Below are 18,096 nucleotides of genomic sequence, written 5' to 3'. Positions count from 1 at the left end.
TAGTCCCAGCTGTTTATCTTTGCCTTCACTATCACTGCTTTGGGTGATGTGTCTGTAAAGATGTCTTTGATGTGCAAATCACGTAGTGTTTCGCCTATATTTCCTTCTATGTATTTTATGGTTTCAGGTCTTATGTCTAGTTCTTTAATCCATTTTGAGTTGATTTTTGTGTATGGTATGAGGTAGTGGTCAAGCTTCATTCTTTTTGCATGTAGTGACCCAGTTTTCCCAGCACCATTTATTAAACAAACTTTCTTTGCTCCAATGCATAGTCTTTGCTCCTTTGTCAAATATTAGTTGACCATAAATCTGTGGGTTTATTTCTGGATTTTCTATTCGATTCCATTGGTCTGTAGGTCTGTTCTTGTTCCAATACCATGCAGTTTTGATGATTATGGCTTTGTGATGCCTCCATTCCCTTTTTTTTTTTTCAGGAGAGCTTTGGCTATTCGGGGTTTTTGGTGATTCCATATGAATTTCATCAATAATTGATCTATTTCTTTGAAGAATGACAGACATTGAAATTTTGATTGGAATAGCATTGAATCTGTATATTGCTTTTGGTAGGATGGCCATTTTAATAATGTTTATTCTGCCAATCCATGAGCAGGGGATGTCTTTCCATTTCTTTGTGTCTTCTTCTATTTCTTTTAACAGTGTTTTATAGTTTTCTTTGTATAGGTCCTTTACCTCTTTTGTTAGATTTATTCCCAAATATTTGATTTTTTTTGTTTCAATAATAAAAGGGATGGTTTTTTTGTGATTTCTTCTTCTTCAGATTTATTGTTTGTGTATAGGAAGGCTACTGACTTTTGCGTGTTGATTTTGTATCCTGCCACTTTACTGAACTAATTGATGAGTTGAATTAGTTTTTCTGTGGAGTTTTTGGGGTTCTCTATGTATATTATCATATCATCTGCAAATAGTGATAGTTTGACTTCTTCTTTTCCTATTTGGATTCCTTGTATGTCTTTCTCTTGTCTTATTGCTCTGGTTAGGACTTCCAGTATTATATTGAAAAGCAGTGGTGAGAGTGGACATCCTTGTCTTGTTCCAGATCTTAATGGAATTGCTTTCAGCTTTTCACCATTGAGAATGATACTGGCTGTTGGCTTGTCATATATGGCCTTTATAATGTTGAGGTATGTTCCTTGTATCCCAAGAATTTCAAGGGCTTTTATCATGAATGGGTGTTGCACTTTGTCAAAAGCTTTCTCAGCATCTATTGATATTATCATATGGTTTTTATATTTCTTTTTGTTGATGTGTTGGATAATGTTGATTGATTTCCGGATGTTAAATCAGCCTTGTCTCCCTGGAATGAATCCTACTTAGTCGTGGTGAATTATCTTATGGATACATTGTTGGATTCTGATAGCTAAGATTTTATTGAGGATTTTTGCATCAGTGTTCATTAGGGAGATTGGCCTGTAGTTTTCCTTTTCTGTGTTGTCCTTGTTTGGTTTTGGTATTAGCGTAATGTTGGCTTCATAGAACGTGTTTGGTATTGTCCCTTCCTTCTCAATTTTTTGGAAGAGTTTGTGAAGGATAGGCACTAATTCGTCTCTGAATGTTTGGTAGAATTCATTTGTAAATCCATCAGGTCCTGGGCTTTTGTTTTTGGGGAGATTTTTGATTACCATTTCAATTTCGCTGCTTATAATTGGTCTGTTTAGGTGTTCTATTTCTTCTTTATCTAGCTTTGAGTGATTGTAGAGTTGTAGGAATTTGTCCATCTCCTCTAGATTGTTGAACTTGTTTCCATATAACTGTTCATAGTAGTTACTGATTATTCTTTTGATTTATGCTGTGTCTGTTGTGATTTCTCCTCTTTCATTTATGATCCTGTTTATTTGTGCTTTCTCCCTTTTTACCTTTGTAGCCTGCCCAGGGGTTTGTCTATTTTATTGATTTTTTCAAAGAACCAGCTCTTGGTTTCATTGATCTTTTGGATTGTTTTTTTAGTTTCAATTTCATTTATTTCTGCTTTGGTTTTTATTATTATTATTATTATTATTCCTTTTCTTCTACTGGTTTTGGGATTTTTTTGTTGTTCTTTTTCTAGATCTTTGAGCTTCGAGATTAGGTTGTTTCTTTAAGTTCTTTCTTGTTTCTTGATGTGAGCTTCTATTGCTATATATTTTCCTCTTATTACTGCTTTTGCTGCGTCCCATACATTTAGGATATTGGTGTCCTCCTGTCGTTCAATTCAAAGAATTTTTTAATATCTTCTTTGATCTCCTCATTAGTCCAGTAGGGTGGTTTTTAATCTCCATGAGGTAGGGAAGTTCCTTGCCTTCTTTTTATGGTTTATTTCTAGTTTGATGCCTTCATGGTCAGAAAAGATGGTTGGTATGATTTCAATCTTGGTGTATCTGTTGATATTTGTCTTGTGTCCCAGTATGTGATCCATTCTGGAAAATGATCTGTGTGCGCTTGAGAAAAATATGTACTCCGTTTTTTTGGGGTTTAGTGTTCTATAGATGTCTGTTAAGCCCAAATGCTCTAGGTCCTTATTTAGAGCTTTAGTTTCTTTACTTATTTTTTGTCTTGTTGATCTATCCATTGTTGATAGTGGTGTGTTGAAGTCTTCCACTACGTATGTGTTTTCTCTGATGTCTGTTTTCAGAGAGGACAACAGTTGTCTGATATATTTTGGTACTCCTTCGTTTGGTGAGTATATGTTAATGAGTGTTATTTCTTCTTGAAGTATTGTCCCCTTGATCATAATGTAGTGACCATTGGGGTCTCTTTTTATTTTTTTGAGTTTGAAGTCTGTTTTATCTGATATAAGTATAGCTCTTCCTGCTTTCTTTTTTGGTCCATTTGCTTGTAGGATTGTTTTCCATCCTTTAACTTTGAGCCTATTTTTATCTTTTGTAGCTAAATGTGTTTCCTGGAGACAGCAAAAGGTTGGGTTTTGTTTCTTAATCCAGGCTGCAACTCTGTGTCTTTTTATTGAAGAGTTTAGTCCATTTACATTTAGAGTTAATATTGATATGTTAGCATCTGTATTTGCCATTGTGTTTGTCTTTCCTTTGATTTTATTTATTTATTATTTTAATAACTTTTTTTTTGGCCTTCTTTCGTTGTTATTTGTCCCTCTGAGGTTCTGGCTTTAGGACTCCTTGTAGTATTTTTTGGAGTGGGGGTTTAGTTGTCATGAAATTCCAGAGTTTCTGTTTGTCTGGGAAGGTCCTTATTCTTTCTTCATAGAGGAAGGAGAGCTTTGCGGGATAGAGTATTCTTGGTTGGCATCTGTTTTCTTGGAGTCTGTTGACTATGTCCCTCCACTTTCTCCTTGCCCGTAGTGTTTCTTCAGAGAAGTCTGATGTCATCCTGATTGGTTTTCCTTTGAATGTTATCTGTTTCTTCCCTCTTGTCAGCTTCATTATTTTTTCCTTGTCCTGGATTCTTGGGAGCTTCACTATTATGTGTCTTGCTGTATTTTTCCTTTCGTCATGGAAGTTTGGTGTTCTTCTTGTTTCTTGTATATCAATTTTCAGCTCCTTCTTCACATTTGGGAAGTTCTCTTCAATTATCTCCTGGAATATTTTCTCTGTTCCTACATCTCTCTCCTCTCCTTCTGGAATTCCTATAACTCTTATATTTCCTCTCCTCATGGAGTCAGATAGTTCCCAAAGTCTTTCTTTGTTCTTTTTCCTTTGTACTTCTCTTTCCTTTTCTGTTTTCGTTCTTTTTATTTCTGTCTTCAAGAGTACTTATTCGTTCTTCCATTTCATCTATTCTGCTTTCATTGCTTTTCCCAGAATTCTTTAGTTCCTCCATTAATTCTTTGATCTCCTGCATTTCTTTTACTTCCCTCTTTAGGGACTCAATTTCATTCTTCTGACCATTGTTTTCCCTCTTTAGGGACTCAATTTCCTTCTTCTGATCATTGTTTTCCTTTATGAGTTCTGTCATTTTTTTAATTATGGCAATTTTAAATTCTCTTTCTGGAAGGCTCAGAAGTTCTTCCAAGTTACTGTTGTTGCAATCTGGGGGGTGGTTTTCTTTTTGTGGTGTGCTTTTTCCCTGAAGAGTTGTTAGGTTGCGTGTGGTTCTTCTACTCCCTACTGTCTGTTTTCTAATTTGTCGTATGCATTGGGACATTGTGTTGCTGGGACTAGCCGGCATCTTGGTTGAGCTTCTCTGCTCCCCTCTGGCTCCTCCAGGAGCCATCTGTCAGTTTCAAGCAGTCTTTGCTGAAGAAAGGTCCCTGTTCTAAAATGCTGATGTGGGGACACACACCCTTGTGTGCTTGGTCTGCCCCGGCGGTGGGTTCCCGCTCCCCCTCTGGGTTTGGACTGCAGGCCAGAAGGGGCCTGGCGTGGGCGAGCTTCCCCACTCACCTCTGGATCCTGAGGGAGCTTTCTGCAGGCAGTCTTTCCTGAAGAAATATCCCTGTTCTAAAATGGCGATGCGGGACGCACTCCCTGCGGGTTCGGTCTCAGGCACACTCTTCTGCGCGCCCAGTCTGCCCCAGCTGTGGGTGCCCGCTCCCCCTGTGGGCTTAGACTGCTGGTCTGAAGGGGCCTGGGGTGGGCTAGCTTCCCAGCTGGCCAAGGTTTCCTCCAGGAGCCTTCTGCAGGTTTCAAGAAAGGTCCCTGTTCTATGGGGTGTTAGTGACTTTTTTCTGGTCGCTAGGTGGCGCCAGAGATCTCTCCTAGTCCATGGGGGGCTGTTTTTCTTCACCCCGTGGGACAGGGAACAGAGTGGGAATGGTAGGGAAAACCTCAACAGCTTTGGGGTGCTGTGTCTGCCTTGTGCCCCACCAAAGTGGAGGACCCACACTCCGAATTTCGTGCCCTGGGTCTCAGTTCCAAAGCCCTCAGGTCCAGGACACGGGCTGTAGCCCAGTTCAGTGGCTGCAGCAATGGCGCCTTTTGCATCCCGCTCCCGTGTCCGGGCGCCTGGTTTCTGATTACTCAGTGAGGGACTTTCACCTCAGTGAGGGCCCCCGCGCGTCTCCCCACAAGCCTAGGTCGTAGGCACGGGGACCTGGGCAGCCGCGATCCCGATCCGCGTTTGCTTTTCAAGCACCGCTTTTCCACGCAAGCTTACCGGCCAGCCCGGGGCTGAGTGCAGGTCTCCCGGGGTCTCTGCTGTTCTCTAATGGCGCCCAGAGCCGTTCACTCACCGCTGCGGCGAATCCTGCAGGGTTCTCCACAGCTCCCGTTCACAGGGTGTGGTGGCTGAAATAGTTCCTTTCCACTCACAGTCCCGCCTGATGCGTAGATTGTTCTTGTTGGTGGTTTTAGTTTGTTTTTTTCCTCCTCTCTGTTGGTTGGAGAGTGCCGACTCTGTGGGTGGGGGAGGGGAGCAGGGTTCTGCGCTTTCCTCCCTTCTAGTCCTCTTTTATGGCAACTTTCTTCTTCGGGTAGTTTGCTGGAGTCGTCCGTTTATCTTCCGTGTCAGTTCTCACTGGGACCTGCCGCTTTTCCTCCCTATTAACTTTTTTTTTTTGGGAGATCTTACTGGCAGCATCTCCTCGCTGCCATGTTGCTCCACCCTTCCCCCCTTTAACTATATTCTTAAAGTCATTCTATGAGGCTGATGTTCTGTGACCATAGTTATATATTTTATATTTTTGCCTTTATTATTTTTTGCCATTTTACATAAACTGTCTTAGTGTTAAAAATGCAGAGAATGTTTGCTATAGTGTGAGTAATATCATTAATTATTTACTAAAAATATCTCTGTCTTTAATTTCTAGAGGCCTATTTCTATATTTTCCCAAGCAAGATAATAAATGTCTGATTTTCTAAAAGAAAATATATTGGAGAAATTAACCTGACCTTAATCGGCAGGAAAACTAGCTACTTCACTGTGGACGGACTCAACTTAGTGAATATAAGAAATACATAAAGAATTTCCTTTTCTTTTAATATGCTCACTCCCCAGGCTGCCTCGGAAGCCATAGCTAGCCAACTGAAGAGAAGCCTAGTGATAAATGTACCTGCAGGCATTCTATTTTTTTTTTTAAAGATTTATTTATCCATGCATACAAGAACTGAGTACAGGCCAGAGGTGTGGAGAGTGAGAGGATTCACCAGACACAGAGTGAAAACAGAATGGGCAGATCGACCGAAGTACACTCATGAGAGGAGCAGCAGATGAGACAGGAGAGGTCTGCTGCACCATGTGCGTAGTTCCCTGGGCAGGGATTGAATTTTTGCTACAGTGGCTACAGACAGCCTCATAGCTGTGTCTCAACCACTTGCACCACCAGCGAGGCCCCTACATGCATTCTAATGAAGAATATTCTTTATTCAAATCAAATTTAAGTGATTTTTTCAAAAATTTTACATATATAGGTAACCATAAATTAAAATACAGGAAAATAACAACCATAACAAAAACTAGCAGCTTATTTATGCCCAGTTCTTGGCAGTTTTTATTTCATGAACTATTTAGACTTAAACAAAAGCACATACACACTACTTTTCTAGCAAACTTAAAACTACATCTAATGCAGGAAAGGTAAAACAAGGACTTATTTTATTTCCTGTTCTCTTTTGATATGTGTTTAAGGGAATTATAGACATACTCTTCAAGAATTTACGTTTTACATGTTGGTGACTAGTTATCATTTGTTATACAGAAAGAACAGGGTACTTTATGTGTGCATAGTGAAGGTTTAGAAAAGCTCTTTCCACTTTGGGACATCATATCCCAGTTAAATTTATATTAAAAAAAAAATGAAATTTCTGTGATCAAAGATATGTTTTCCAGTTTGTGATACTTTACATGTGCTCTTAGACCAGTGTTAACAGCTACATTCCCCAGTACTTTTGGGGGAATCGTCAAAAAGCCATTTAAAGTTGAAATATTTATTCTAAGCTTTACTTTAAGATACATTAATATGCTTAACTTTATTTATAAAGAAAGGTGTGTTTTTTTCCCCCTTTCAGTAATTTAAAACATAATCATCTACCAAGTAAAAGAGAAAGTTCAGATTCTAAATAATCAAGTAGCTTAGGGCCCCCTCTGTTGGCGCAGTGGTTGAGCGGTGGGTTGCGAAGCCAGCCTCTGCAGCGCCAGTTCGATCCCCGGCCACAGGTGAGGGTCCCATATGTCACGCAGACCTCTCCTGTCGCCCGCTGCTCCCCTCAGCAGTGTACTTCAGTCCTTCTGCCTGTTCTGCTCCCCGCTCTGGCTCTGGTGAATTCTCTCACCCTCCCGCGCTTCTGACTATACCCAGTGCTTGTATAAATAAATAAATATTAAAAAATAAATAAATAAAGTAGCTTATCATTACCTTACATCTCAGTATGTTTTTTCTAGCTATGTCCAACATTTCTTCCTCCTCTTTCGGATTCTTGGTTTCATTGAATCTCAAGATGAACTCTCTGGTGATTACAACTGATGGCCTAAACAAACAAACAAAAAATTAGTAATTATAGCTATTTGTTCCAAATTTAAATAAATCAAATATCAGTTGATAAGTGTAACTTTTCTAGAAAAAAAAACTACTTTGTCTTTTTAGTGATAATGATAATGTCTCTTATATATAATATCTCACACAACCCCCAAAATAAGACTGTAAAATAAAATATACTCATGCAGGTATCCTATATTGGTTAGATCATTTTCTTGGATTAAGAAACATAATTCTATGTTAAAGAACTTTGTAGCCTTTTTTCTGGGGAGGGGGGAAGTTTCTGAGATGGTTGGCATATGTCTTGCAAATATATATCTTCTTTATAGGCAAAATCTAGCACATTTCAATCATATTTAAGACTTCACCAATACTGGTGTTGGTTCAATTCAATCTAAACCTTTATTCCTTCCATGCAAGTGGAAAAGTCCAAATTGTAGCTTAAGTAAAGCTAGGGAGGAGAGAAGAGTGACAAGTAGCCATAGTTAGCAGACAAGAGTGAAAAAAGAAACAGAAGATATGATAGGACATTCAGGAAAGCACTAAAATGGAATTCAAATGTACATAACAATTTGGGGTGTAAGGTCCTCTGAAAGCTGTTCGTAACTCAGAGACTTTGCTAAACCATTCTACCTAAATTCTATCTTCCTTTTGACTCCACCTGTGAGAGCTGAAAAGTCACATGAGGTGACTTTGGCTGATAGGTCATTCAAGACAACAAAGTATTAAAAATAGATAGTTTTTTGTTCATTATGGTAATCCCCAATCAGTGTTCATTGCATGATTTACTGATTCGTCACCAGAGCACCTATTTCTTTACAGTTTATAATCTAGTGTGGATATAGAATATCTGTGGAGTTAACCATTTCATCTCCAATATCCATTAGACAGAACAATGGAGAATAAATTAGTGAATGAAGGCTGGTTATAACTTCTCTCAGGTTCCACAAGAAAGCCTAATACCCTTCTGTTACTTGTTTGTTTGTTGTAATTTGAACGTGTGCTTCTTTATGCAAACCAACAATACTAGACTGAATACTAAGGAAGATACAAAAATACGTATCTGCATAGATATCAAGACTATCAAGATAGCAAACTTAAAGCTAGTTCTAATGCAGGAAAGGTAAAACAGAACAGGCAGATTGATTAGAGATCATTAGAGTTAATGATAATACCAAAGAGTAACTGGGTAACAGTATTTAAATTGATACACTAAACTACCAAGAGCAGATATGCTTTGCCTGTATCTTTTGTTTAGAAAAAAAAAATTACACTTTATCTGTCTTTGCTAACATTGAGCAAAGGAAGTGAAAATCAATGACTGATAAATTCAGCTTAATAAAATTCCGTTAGACAATGGGTAAATCTTTCTCGTTGACACAAAGAAAGTTTTGATGAAATGAAGGACATGCTTTCTTGGGGAAGACTTAACCAAAAATGTAAGGGAAAATATCTCCAAGAAGGAAGTAGGATGTGTTGTGCCAGCAAGCACAGGGCAGGTTCTCTATCTACTTGGGAGATGGATAAAGGAGAGTCCTGGAGCCCTCAGTAATATTTTCAGGCCTTGAATGATGAGAGTGAGGCAACCAGGTGCAGGGCAGTTATGGGGCAGGAAGGCCAGGAGGCTGCCAGGTCTCCCAGCCCCCACCAATCTTTGCTACCTGGGCTCACTCTAATGTTGTCTTGTAGCCCTTCTGCTGTCCTCTATCACTCTCACTGCCCTTCTCTATGTAACATCGCCCGTATATCCCTGACCTCCCAAGCTCAGGTGTGACCACTTACTCTACAGGTGTCCATCATTAGGCATGTGTACCCCAAGCTCATGCTCCCAAGCACCTTCTGCATTCAAGGTTGCAGATGATAGCCACAGAGGCCAGCATGACCATCTCATTTACCTTATAGGTGGAACCCTGACAACACTTGTTCTCCTAAAATGTAGGTTCCTACCAAAACCCTAAGATTCATCTGACTCAGGTAGACAGATACAGATGTTAAAGAGTAGAATCAGCAAGTCACAGTGTATGAAGTGGGTTTCAGTGGAGAAATGACAGCAACAATTTCAGTACTCAACATAAATAAGAGAATGACCTTCCGTTACTTTTAAAAATGCTAGTCCCAAAATGCTGTCTACCACAAAGAAACTTTCTCAACAATCCCGTCTAGATCAAGGATTAAAAATAAACCTAATTTTTGTTTCATGTGACAGTAGAATAAAGTGGATGAGGAGATTCCCCCCACAACATGGTGGAATAAAGAAGCTGGAACCACACTCTCCCTTGAAAACTGCTAGGAAAAGAAAAACACTGATATGTGCTCCTAAAAAAGTCCAGATACTTTAAATCAGATGTACAGCTCCAGGACATCCTCAGGGAGCTCAAGAGCTAAGCTTGATGGCTGCTGAGGGAGAAAAATAGAAGAAGGCAAGGAGAATGTGTCAGGGCTGGGGATGACCTCCCAAGTCACACTGAAGTAAACAAGGACATTGTGAAATTCCTTGGAGGAATATTCCTGACAAAAGAATAGACCAGGGCCCACCTAAGGCAGTGGGAGTTCAGAAAAATCCAATCTGGGAAATTGGGAACCCTGCAATTGAGGCAGTGTGCCCACTGAAGGCTCCCTCCTACCTCCGCAAGAGATCAAAGAAAAGCCAGGTGGAGCCAAGCCAACTTCCATAAAAGATACTACATCAGAAAGAAGAGCTTTAGGGCCTCCCCGGTGGTGCAGTGGTTGAGCACTGGGCTGCGAAGCTGCCCACAACCTCTCCAGCACAGGTTCGATTCCCGACGTCAGCAAGGGTCCCACATGGCGTGCAGACCTCTCCTGCCGTGCCTGCTGCTCCCCTCAGCAGTGTACTTAGTCAATCTGCCTGTTCTGCCCCCCACTCTGGCTCTGGCGAATTCTCTCACCCTCCTGCGCTTCTGACTATACCCAGTGCTTATATAAATAAATAATTAAATCATTAAAAAAAAAAGAAAGAAAGAAAGAACTAGAGCATGAACTCACAAATTCTCCTGGAAGTCAAACCAATGGCTTGGATACTTCCCACAGCATGGCAGAAGCTGTAGCAGAGGCAATGGTGGAACAGCACAGCCATTGTGTGCACCATAATATTAAGTGAAAACATGTGCATACATTACACACACAGCACAGCCAGACGCAATTTATCCCTAGCAGGTAAGCCTGGAGACCCGGATATTGCCCTTACCACTGGCTTAATAGATCACAACACTTGGAAGAAAGGAACAACAGGGAGGCAGGGAGGAAAGGCAAGACAACCTAAGCACAGAAAACACCTCACTGTGGAACAAAACAAGAGATAGAGGTGATTAACATCATTCCTCAAACAAAGATCAAGTATTAAAGCTCTAGACCTCCCTCTTCCCTCTACCTCACACAGAAGTAAACTAAGAAGAGAACACAAAGATAAATGCCCAGTGCCCAGCTACATTCACACATAAATAACAATAAATAATGCAATAGGCATGTCTAAGAAGCAAGGAACATCTCAATACAAGATGGAAAAGCAAAAGGACAAAAGTCCTAGGACAAGTATAAAGGAGGCAGAAATAGAGAAACTATCTGACAACCACTTCAAACCAATAATATTAAGAATGTCATGAGATACTGGAAGGTTAGTCAAAAGCAGATAGGCAGATACAAGATTTCTTAAAGGAGAGCCAAGAACAAAAAGAATTCTTCAGTAGAGAGACTGAATATATAAAAAGATCACAAAAAGAAATTCCAAGTGAAATGCTGACAAATGTAGGCAGTAATTTAGACTAAAAATGGCAAAGGAGGGCCTCCCCGGTGGCGCAGCGGTAGAGCGCTGGGTTGCGAAGCTGCCCGCAGCCTCTGAAGAGCCGGTTTGATCCTCAGCTGTTCTCCGGCCCCTGGAGGAGGGTCCCACATGGCGCGCAGACCTCTCCTGCCACCCGCTGCTCCCCTCAGCAGTGTCCTTCGGTCCTTCTGCCTGCTCTGCTCCCCGCTCTGGCTCTGGTGAATTCTCTCACCCTCCTGCGCTTCTGACTGTACCCAGTGCTTGTATAAATAAATATTTTTTTTAAAATGGCAAAGGAAAGAATTTCTGCAATGAAAGACTCAAATAAACAAATTATACATTTAGAAGGAGAGTATCAAGACCAAGGTAAAATGGGGAGGCTCTATGAGAATATCAGATTCAATTAGAAGACCAAATATATGAGTGATTGGACTCCTAGAAGGGGAAGAAAAAGAAATAGGACTAGAAAAACTATTCCAAAAGATAATAAATAAGAATTTTCCAAACCTACAGAAAGAATTAAATATGGAATTCCAGCAGAGAGAACAAGAAGATTTACACCCAGACACATCATTGTCAGACTATCAAAAATCAAGATATAGAAAAAAATTTGCAGGAAGCAAGGGGAAAAAATAATAGTCACCTATGAGGGTTCCCAAATTAGGCTTTTCCCAAATTTCAGCCTAGACACTCTTCAAGCAAGAAGAGAGTGGGAGAAAATGTTTGCAATCCTTAAAAAAAGGGATGAACTGTCAGCCAAGAATTCTCTATCTTACAAAAGTATCAATTAAGTATGAAGGAGTAGTAATGGTTTTCTCAGACAAACAGAAGCTAGTAGAGTCTGCCACCACCAGACCCACTCTCTTCAAGTAGTATTAAAAGGAGTATTTCCACACAAAAAAGAAAAATTAAAGTGTGAACTCCTTAGCAAAACAAAGATAACAATTTAACACCAGTGCCAAGAGCAAGAATACTATGAATCAACACCACCAAATACAAGAGGAAGAAATGGGTAGAATCAGTATAGTTAAATGTCAGAGAGCAGACACCAGCTCATAAAGGACCAAAAGAGGAATTCAAGTAAAATCCCCAGGGTAAACACTAACCAAAAATCCAGGACAGACAACCACAGGTGAAAGAGCAAAGAAATAGATACAAATATTAAGGAAAGCCATCCAGAAAGAGTAGCAAGAAACAAAAGGGAAAAGAAACAACAACAACAACAAAAGAGAAACAAAATGACTGAAAATAAACAATTCATATCAATAATCATGCTAAAAGTGAATGATCTGAATTCACCAATAAAAAAAATACACACTAGCAATGTGGGCAAAAAAAAATTCCAGCCATCAATACTTTGTTTACGAGAGACTCATTAAAAACTGAAAAATTAAAAACAAATTAAAAATAGCATGCTGAGGGGCCTCCCTGGTGGTACAAGGAATTAAGCACAGCACTGTGAAGCTGTCTGCAGCCTCTGCAGCATGATTTCAATCCCTGGCAGCCAAGGAGCTACCCACATGGTGCAGCAGACCTCTGCTGTTGCACCCGCTGCTCCCCTCAGCAGTGTACTTTAGTCAGTCTGCCTATTCTGTTTCGCACTCTGTCTCTGGTGAATCCTCTCCCCCCTGCACTTCTGGCCTGTACCCCAGTTCTTGTATGTATAAATATATCTATCTTAAAAAAAATAACATGCTGAATAAGGTCATGCATACTAAATACTCAGAGAGTAAGTCATGAACTGCTACTCATATCCAACAAGCTTGACTTTCAATTAAAAAATGTAATCAGGGACAAAGATGAACACTACATAAAGATCAAGGAGACAACTTACCAAGAAGATACAACTCTTATTAATATTTATGCTCCAAATATATGAACACCTAGTCATATAAAATAACTGTTAACACACCTAAAACAATATATCAACAAAAATACAATTGTCAGAGACTTCAATAAACCAAAGACACAAAGGGGCACATCATACATACAGAAAATTAAGACACAAATAAAGGCCTTAAATGAAGTCTTAGACTAGATGGTTTTTCTCTAAATTTATAGAGCATTCTATCCTAAAAACAATGAATATGCTTTCTTCTCCAGCACATATGGGACATTTTCAATAATAGATAATACACTAGGAATAAAACAAGTCTCAGAAAATATACTATCCTGCAAAAATATGAAGGGTTAATAAAGTTTTTCTCAGACAAACAAGTTAATGGAGTCTGCCACACCAGACCCATCCTTCAAGTAATATTAAAAGAAGTATTTCCACAGAAAAAGAAAAACTGAAGCAATAGCTCATATACTAAGACACAAAACAAGTCTCAGAAAATACACGAAAATAGAAACTGGATCAAGCATCTTCACAGATCACAATGCTACAAGCTAGGTATTAAGCATAAAAGAAATTCTGAAGCAAACCTAAATATATGGGGACTAAACAAGCAATGCTTGGGTCAATGAAGAAATCTCAGAAGAATTAAAAAAAATCTACCAGTCCTCTCTGGTGGTGTAAGGGGTTAAGTCTCAGCACTATGAAGTTATCAGCAGCCACTGCAGTATGAGATCGATCCCTGGACAGGGAGTTACACACATAGCACAGCAGACCTCTCCTGTCTTGCCCACTGCTCCCCTCAGCAGTGTATTTCAGTCAGTCTGCCTGTTCTCCCTATTCTATCTCTGGTGAATGCTTTCACCCCCTCCCCCACCTCTAGCTTGCACCCCAGATCTTGTATGCATAAATAAATAAAATAAATCTTTAAAAAAATCTACAGACTGATGAAAATGGAGAGACAAGCTAGCAAACCCTATGGAATACTTTAAAAAGATAACTGTGAGGGAGGCTTGTAACAATACAGGCCAATATAAAACAAACAAACAAACAAACAAAAAAACAAGAAAGATCTCAATTTAACAATCTAACACTGAAGATGAAGAAATTAGAAAAAAGAACAACAAAACAATTTGCAAGCAATAAATAATAAAATTAGTGCAGAAATAAATGAAATAAAGAATAAAAATCCAAAAGAAAAAAATGAAATAAAAAATAAAAATCCAAAAGATCAGTGAAACCAAGCTCTGGTTCTTTGGGGGAAAAAAAATTAGACAAAATTAACAAGCCATTAGCTATGCTTACATAAAGAAAAGAGAAAACTTATTCATAGAAGCAGAAATTAAAGAGGTGAAATTACAAGATATTGCAGAAAATACATAGTATCATAAGAACCTATTATAAAAGTCTCTACGCAAACAAAATGGAAAGCCTAGAAGAAAGGGACAAATTCTTAGACTCATATGACCTCCTAAGATTAAGCCAGGGTGAAATAGACAGCTTAAATAGTACAATCACAAGCAAAATCCCAGAACCAAATGTCTTCACCAGTGAATTCTACCAAACCTATGAAGAAGATCTAATACTTATCTTACACACATTCTTCAAAAAAATTGAAGATTGAGGAAATCTCCCCTATACATTCTATGAGGCCAGCATTACCCTCATCCCAAAATCAACAAAAAGACATTACAAAAAAAGAAAATTATAGACCAATATATCTGATGAACATAGAGGCAAAAAAAAATTCTCAACAAAAATACTAGCAAAGAGCCTCCCTGGTGGCACAAGAGGTTAAGACGCAACCTATGAAGATATTGCAGCATGAGTTCAATCCTCGGCTGGCCAGGGTGCAACCCACATGGTGCAGCAGACCTCTCCTGACTCACCTGCTGCTCCCCTCAGCAGTGTATTTTGGTCAGTCTACCTGTTCTGTTCCCCACTCTGTCTCTGGTGAATCTGCTCACTGCCCCCCTACCTCTGGCCTGTACCCCAGTTCTTCTATGTATAAATAAATAAATCTTAAAAAAAATACTAGCAAACCAAATAGCAACATATCAAGAAAATCTCCCACCATGATCAAGTAAGGTTCATCCCAGGAATGCAAAGCTGGTTCAACATATGTAAATTAATCAGTGTCATCCATCAGGTCAAAAAAAAAAGGAAGAAAAAAATCACACCATCATCTCAATAGATGCTGAAAAAGCATTTGACAAAATCCCATATCCATTTATGATAAAAATCCTCCAAGAAATGAAAATAATGGAACTTATCTAAATAATGCAAAAATCATATGTAACAAACCTAAGGCTAACATCATACTCCATGATGAAAAGCTGAAGCATTTCCACTAATATCAGGAACAAGGCAGGGATGTCCACTATCACCACAGCTATTCAACATAGTTTTCTAGAAAGTCCTAGCTGAAACAATTAGGTAAGAAAAAACATAAAAGGAATCCAAATCTCAAAAGAAGAAATGAAGGGCCTCCCCTGGTGGTGCAGGTGGTTGAGCACCACGCTGCAAAGCTGTCCCTGGCCTCTACAGCACTGATTGATCCTGGCCAACAGGTGAGGGTCCCACATGGCGCAGCAGACCTCTCCTGTCTCGCCCGATGCTCCCCTCAGCAGTGTATTTCGTCAGTGTGCCTGTTCTGTTCCCCGCTCTGTCTCTGGTGAATCCTCTCACCCTCCCGCACATCTGGCCTGTACCCTGGTTATTGTGTAAATGAATAAATAAACCTTAAAAAAAAAAGAAATTGTCACTATTCACAGATGACATGCTAATATACTTACAGAAAACCAAAGAATCTACAAAAATAACTTCTAGAAATGATAAATGAGTACAGTAAGGTGACAGGATACAAAATCAACAGATAAAAATCAGCAACATTTCTATGCAAGCAATGTATCAGAAAAAAAGGGAAATAAGGAATGTAGTTCCATTTACCATCATGCCAAAAAGAATGAAATATCTGGGAATAAATCTAATTAAGGAGGTGAATGACTTGTATAATGAATGAAAGCTATATAGCTGTTAAAGAAAACAAAGAAATGGAAAGATATCCCATGCTCATAAAGAATTCACATCATTAAAATGGCCCTATTAACCAAAGTAACTTACAGATCAGCACAATACCTATCAAAATACCAACCACCTTATTTAAGGAATTAGAAAAAACAATTATCAAATTTATATGGAACCACAAAAAGCCCCAAATAACTAAAGAAAAGAAAAACATAAGGATCATACTCCTGACTTCAAACAATATTACAGAGCAACTGTAATCAAAACAGTATAGTACTAGAACAAAAACACAAACTCTGACCAAGGAATAGAAGTGCAAGCCCAGAGAAAAATTCATATAAATATGGGACCTAATTTTTTATAAAAGAATTAATACCACACCATGAAGAAAAGATAGTCTTTTTAATAAATGGTGGTGGGAAACATAGTCACATGCAAAAAATATATATAATAAAAATAATAGTAATAATAATAATAAACAACCAGACCCATATTTAACACCATACATGAAAAATCACTTGTAGTAGATTAAAGATTTTGACATAAGAACTAAAACCATAAAGTACTTCAAAGAAAATACAGGAATACACTACAGAACATCTACCACACACGTATTTGTGAATACAACCCCAGCAGCATGGGAAGCAAAAGGAAAAATAAACAAATGGCGATAAGTCAAACTTAAAAGTGTCTGTTCCTCAAAGGAAATCATCACAAAAACAAAAAAGCAATGTACAGAATGGGAAAAATATTTGCATGCCATACATCCAAAAAGGAGTTAGTTTCTAAAATTTACAAAGTGGGCCTCCCTGGTGGCACAGCAGGTGAGCACTGGGTTGCGAAGCTGCCCGCAGCCTCTGCAGAGCTGGTTCTATCCCCGGTCACAGGGCGATGATCCCACATGGAACACAGACCTCTCCTGCCACCCGCTGCTCCCCTCGGCAGTGTACTTCGTCAGCCTGCCTGCTCTGCTCCCCACTCTGACTCTGGTGAATTCTCTCACCCTCCCAAGCATCTGACTGTACCCAGTGCTTATATAAATAAATAAATAAATCTTTAAAAAAAAAAATAAAATAAAATAAAATAAAATTTACAAAGTACTTAATCAAACAACAATCAAACAACAATCAAAGAAATGAATGACCCAATTAAAAAAAAATGGGCAGGGCCTCCCCAGTGGCGCAGCGGTTGAGTGCTGGGTTGCAAAGCTGCCCACAGCCTCTGCAGCGCCAGTTCAATCCCCAGCTGCTCCCCGGCCACCTGAGGAGGGTCCCACATGGTGCGCAGACCTCTCCTGCTGCCCGCTGCTCCCCTCAGCAGTGTACTTCGGTCCGGTCCTTCTGCCTGCTCTGCTCCCTGCTCTGGCTTGGTGAGTTCTCTCACCCTCCCGTGCTTCTGACTGTACCCAGTGCTTGTATGTATAAATAAATAAATAAATCTTAAAAAAATATAAAATAAAATAAAATAAAATGGGCAAAGGTCCTCAATCTACACTCTCTAATCAAGGCATTCAGATGGTCTATAAACATATGGGAAAGTGTTCAACATCACTTACTATAAAGAAATGCAAATCAAAACCACACAAAGAGAATAAAGTGATCATAATAAGCAAAACTATGGAACTCTGCCTCACAGCTAAGTTCTAAAATTTCCCTTCAAACCACCACCTAGAAACATCTTTTTAAAGGACAAGGGAGCCATTTTAATTGCTATCAAAAGGACAAAAATGTTATAAATTAATCAAAATGAACCCTATTTATTTTAAAGATTTATTTTATTTTATTTGTAGAAGAACTGGATTAATGTTAATTTAATTTTTTAAGATTTATTTTTATTTATTTATGCATACAAGAAACGGGGTATAGGCCAGAGGTGCAGGAGAGGAGAGGATTCACCAGAGATAGAATGGGGAACTGAGCAGCTGGATCTACTGAAATACACTGCTAAGGGTCACAGTGGGCAAGACAGGAGAGGTCTACTGTGCCATATGAGGGTCAGCAACCTGGCTGGGAATTGAAATTAGGCCATAGTGTTGAGACTTAACATTGAGACTTAACCCCTAGGCCACCAGGG

The 18,096-nt window shown here is 39.2% G+C and overlaps 1 protein-coding gene across 8 annotated transcripts in view; it reads right to left on the bottom strand.

The window, feature by feature from the left end:
• TMEM232 (transmembrane protein 232) overlaps positions 1 to 18,096 on the bottom strand; it is a 249,512-nt gene that overhangs the window by 203,476 nt on the left and 27,940 nt on the right. For all 8 annotated transcript variants that reach the window (XR_008549210.1, XM_054688079.1, XM_037530317.2 and 5 more), the window contains one exon: positions 7,262 to 7,373. Coding sequence is in view for 7 of the 8 variants with exons in the window: in XM_054688079.1 (XP_054544054.1) it covers positions 7,262 to 7,373 (112 nt within the window). In the remaining variant the exon portion in view is untranslated. The remainder of the gene's footprint in view (positions 1 to 7,261; positions 7,374 to 18,096) is intronic.

This window comes from Talpa occidentalis, unplaced genomic scaffold (assembly GCF_014898055.3).
Source record: "Talpa occidentalis isolate TD23 unplaced genomic scaffold, MPIMG_talOcc4v2.1 talOcc4.6, whole genome shotgun sequence".
Taxonomy (NCBI): Eukaryota; Metazoa; Chordata; class Mammalia; order Eulipotyphla; family Talpidae; genus Talpa; species Talpa occidentalis.
This window is presented reverse-complemented; position numbering and strand designations above follow the sequence as displayed.